This window comes from Lolium rigidum, chromosome 3 (assembly GCF_022539505.1).
Source record: "Lolium rigidum isolate FL_2022 chromosome 3, APGP_CSIRO_Lrig_0.1, whole genome shotgun sequence".
NCBI classification, from domain to species: domain Eukaryota; kingdom Viridiplantae; phylum Streptophyta; class Magnoliopsida; order Poales; family Poaceae; genus Lolium; species Lolium rigidum.
Genome location: NC_061510.1, coordinates 93,360,223 through 93,363,782, shown reverse-complemented (window position 1 = coordinate 93,363,782; position 3,560 = coordinate 93,360,223). Strand labels below are relative to the sequence as shown.

Sequence of the window (3,560 nt, the reverse complement as noted above, 5' to 3'; positions counted from 1 at the left end):
TATTAGTATATTGTGGTATAGAGATTTTATCACTAACATCAGCAGTATTTGAAGTCACACATCTTTGAAACAGAAAAATAGCAATCATCGATCACTAATATACAGTAATGGAAGGTTCAAGCCTTAACCAAATTAACTATGCAATGGCCTAATGGGCGTGACGCGGGATCCATCAATTAGTTGGTGTGGTTGCAGCATAGAAGCGGAGCTCTTGAACGATGACATGTATTGGGACAGCACAGGGAGTGCTATACGGAGTAGTTTCTTAGCGATGACCAAATTAACTATGCAATGGCGTAATGGGCTCGACGTGGGATCCGTCAACTGGTTGAATTAGTTGGTGTGGTTGCAGGAATGGAGCGGAGCACTTGAACGATGCGCTTGCGGTGCTCGGGACGGAAGTAGATGACGACCCAGAAGAAGGCGAGGCTGCCCGCCCAGAAGATGATGTCGATGTGCAGCTTGGTCCTGTTTCCCGACAAGACGAAGGTGAGGAGGAGGCTGGAGTAGGCCACCACGAAGGACCACCGTACGTGCCACGAGTCCACCGCTATCCCCACCAGTAGGCTCATCGTCATCAACATGGAGCTGATCAACCCCGTCCAGCTCGCCACCATGAACATCCAGTACCTGCAAGTGCCACCATGAAAATTATGATGATTCCCACACCCCACCAGCCGATCGATCGATCGATCGAAGGGTACGCGGTCACGCACGTACCTGGCGTTCTGCAGGTCGCGCATGATTGGGTCGCCGGCGCGGTAGAGCATCTTGCCGTCCTGCATCGTGGTCTCCTGCCAGTAGCCGCCGGGGAGACTGGTGCCGATCTGGTACGAGAGCGTGGTGATCAGCGTTGCCACCACCAGCAGCGTGTTGGCGTCGTGGCTGGCCCAGGGGTTCGGCCGGTGCCAGCCGAGGCGCTGCTGGTTCACGGCCGTGCTCTCGGCTGCTTGGTGGCCCATCTCCAAGTCGACCACCGGACTCTCCGGGCCTGGGTGAACTGGCTGGTGATCCATGCTCAACACCGAGGCGAGGAGGGATCTCGATTCTCGAAGACGACGACAATGCGGTGTACCTCCTTGTGGCGACTTGGACTGAGATGTGTGAGTGGTCCAGTTAAGTTGCGGACGCTGGTTACCGATTGAGGGAGTGAGAGAGCACGATGTCCAGGGAATATATGGACTACCAAGCTCTCCGCGCTTCTCCAGCTCCAGGTCAAGTCAATGTAGCTTTGTCCCGTAGAGCGCAAACCGTGTCGTTCGCGAACTGCCTCTTATAGAACTCTCGTAGAGGTGGTTTTTTTAGTGAAAGTTTACTAGTGGTCTATCGAGCACAAAGAAAAGTATTGTGTTTCTTTGTGGCGCGCGAGCGTGTGGAAGGGTTCAATGGAGGTACAATGCGAAGCCACCATGCATGGAAAGTACATGACTGAGCGAGTCTGCAATAATCTGTACTCGGGTTCCAAGAGCAGTTGGGAGTAAGGTGATCTCCTAATAATCGTGTCTCAGCAATACAATTGAACTTCTCATCAGCAGTAACAGTAAACCGGTACATCCACCAGTGCAGTAGTGCTGGCCGGGGCTCGATCGTTGAAGAGAGTGGATCGACCAGACCGCGTTTGTCTGCTCGCACGTCAGAACCTTACCCTTGCCTGCCCGAGTGCGACCGAATCCTTAACTGACTTGGAATTTATGTATACAGTAGTAGAGTTAAGAACTAACTCAGTTAAGAATGTCGCATCGAGTTGACAACGCGTACGCAACTAATCATTCCCAGGATGCATGATGTGAGATGATATATCAGGTGATGTGTTGGCCGGTGATCGAATAATCTGTACGTGGTACCTTTCAAGAGGTTTTTGCATGTATGGAGAATAATCGTGTCTCACTAGTAGAATTACTGTTTAAAAACAAACTACTGGCACAAAAATACCTCCACAAGGCATTGCATCAGCACCAAGAACTGGAAGCTAGTATGCTTGGTGTTTACGAAAATTTTGAAACGGAGGCATTTCTTTTTTGAACAGGAGAGGTCCCGAAGGACCTAGGGCTTCATTTCTTCAGCGGTGGAGTACATTTTGCAGATAAGGCAGAAAGAAAAATAAAAACTACAAGCTGACCCTTACAAATTGCACTGGGGACCTTGAAATAAAACCAGAAAAAGCGATCAGGTCCATCTCCTTCTTCACCGCGCCATAGCTCGCCGGAGTCAACCTCTACACCGCCAGGGACGAAACCACTTGGGGCGCAGAGGTGGGAGACAACCCCGGCGAAACTGGAAGGCCTCCGAACTGGCAGGAATGCCTGGAGGTTGCTGATGCCTTGAGGACGGCCTGACGCCGTCGCACGAGGGTGGAGGGGCCGCCCTTCGGCCATGAAATACGACAACAGAGGCGCCGTGGAAGTCCTCCGACGAGAAGCCATGATGCTCCCCTGCTGCAGATGCGGGAACCAGCCACAGGCAGCGAGTAGCCAACCCTCTTCTCTCTCGCCACCATGATGAACAGAGAGGAGGAGGCCACCGCTGCATCGCCGATTACCAGATCCACGAGAAACAGCCTTGTTTACAGAGATCTTCATCTCCCTCCGCCGCCACACCTTTGGCTTCGACCGCCGAAGCTCCATGAGGTCGAGGAAGAAGACAATGCAGTGCCAGATCCGGCCGCTGGGATCCGCCACCTCTCTCCTGGCATCAACGCCATACGCCACATAGGACCATAAAGTAAACCTAATACTACTAATATCTACTCCGGAACCTTCTCCTATCCATCTCCGGCTGGCTATTCCGGCGGAGAGGAGGAAGGAGCGGTCATCAACGTGGAGCTCACGAACCCCGCCCAGCTCGCCACCATGAACACCCAGTACCTGCCACAGAGCCCCGGAAATTGTAATACCCACAAGCCGAATGCCGATGGGATCGCCGGCGCAAGGTCGCGCATTGCAGGGTACGTACCTGGCGTATTGCAGGTCGCGCATGATGGGGTCGCCGGCGCGGTACAGCTCCTTGCCGTCCTGCATCTTGGTCTCCTGCCAGTAGCCGCCGGGGAGACTGGTGCCGATCTGGTACGAGAGTGTGGTGATCAGCGTGGCCACCACCAGCAGCGTGTTGGCGTTGTTGCCGGCCCAGGGGGTCGGTTGTTGCCGGCCGAGCTGCTGCTGCTGCTGGTTCATGGCCGGGCTCTCGGCTGCTTGGTTGTCCATCTCCACGTCGCCGGCCGGAGTCACCGTGCCTGGGTGAACCATGCTCAACACCGAGGAGGGATCTCGATTCTCAAACAGGAGGATGATTTGGCGACTTGGACGATCGAGATGTGAGTGGCTCAGTTAAGCTGTGGACCCTGGTTTCTGATCGAGGGAGTGAGATAGCCCGATATCCAGGGACTATATGGATTACCAACAAGCTCTCTGATTGTTGTCCAGGTCAAGTCAATGTCAATGTAGCTTCGTCCCGTTGAGGCAAACCGTGTCGTTAGCGAGTTGCCTGTTATAGAACTCTCCTAGGCTCCTAGTGTTCTTTTTTAGTGAAAACTCTCCTAGCTAGTTGTCTAAACCCATGCATAC

General features: G+C 53.5%; 1 protein-coding gene across 1 annotated transcript; it reads right to left on the bottom strand.

The window, feature by feature from the left end:
* Positions 1–234: 234 nt before the first annotated feature.
* On the bottom strand, positions 235–1,019 carry LOC124697922. Its single transcript, XM_047230445.1, has 2 exons — positions 721–1,019; positions 235–630 (listed from the first exon to the last, which is right to left on the bottom strand). The coding sequence occupies exons 1-2, from the start codon at positions 1,014–1,016 to the stop codon at positions 321–323; spliced, it is 606 nt and encodes a 201-aa protein (XP_047086401.1). The 5' UTR covers positions 1,017–1,019; the 3' UTR covers positions 235–320.
* Between the last annotated feature and the right edge of the window lie 2,541 nt (positions 1,020–3,560).

Coding starts and splice junctions, on each gene's coding strand:
- LOC124697922 (XM_047230445.1), bottom strand. CDS start 1,016: ATGGATCACCAGCCAGTTCACCCAGGCCCGGAGAGTCCGGTGGTCGAC. Junction 631..720: donor CGCGACCTGCAGAACGCCAG/GTACGTGCGTGA, acceptor TGGCACTTGCAG/GTACTGGATGTTCATGGTGG.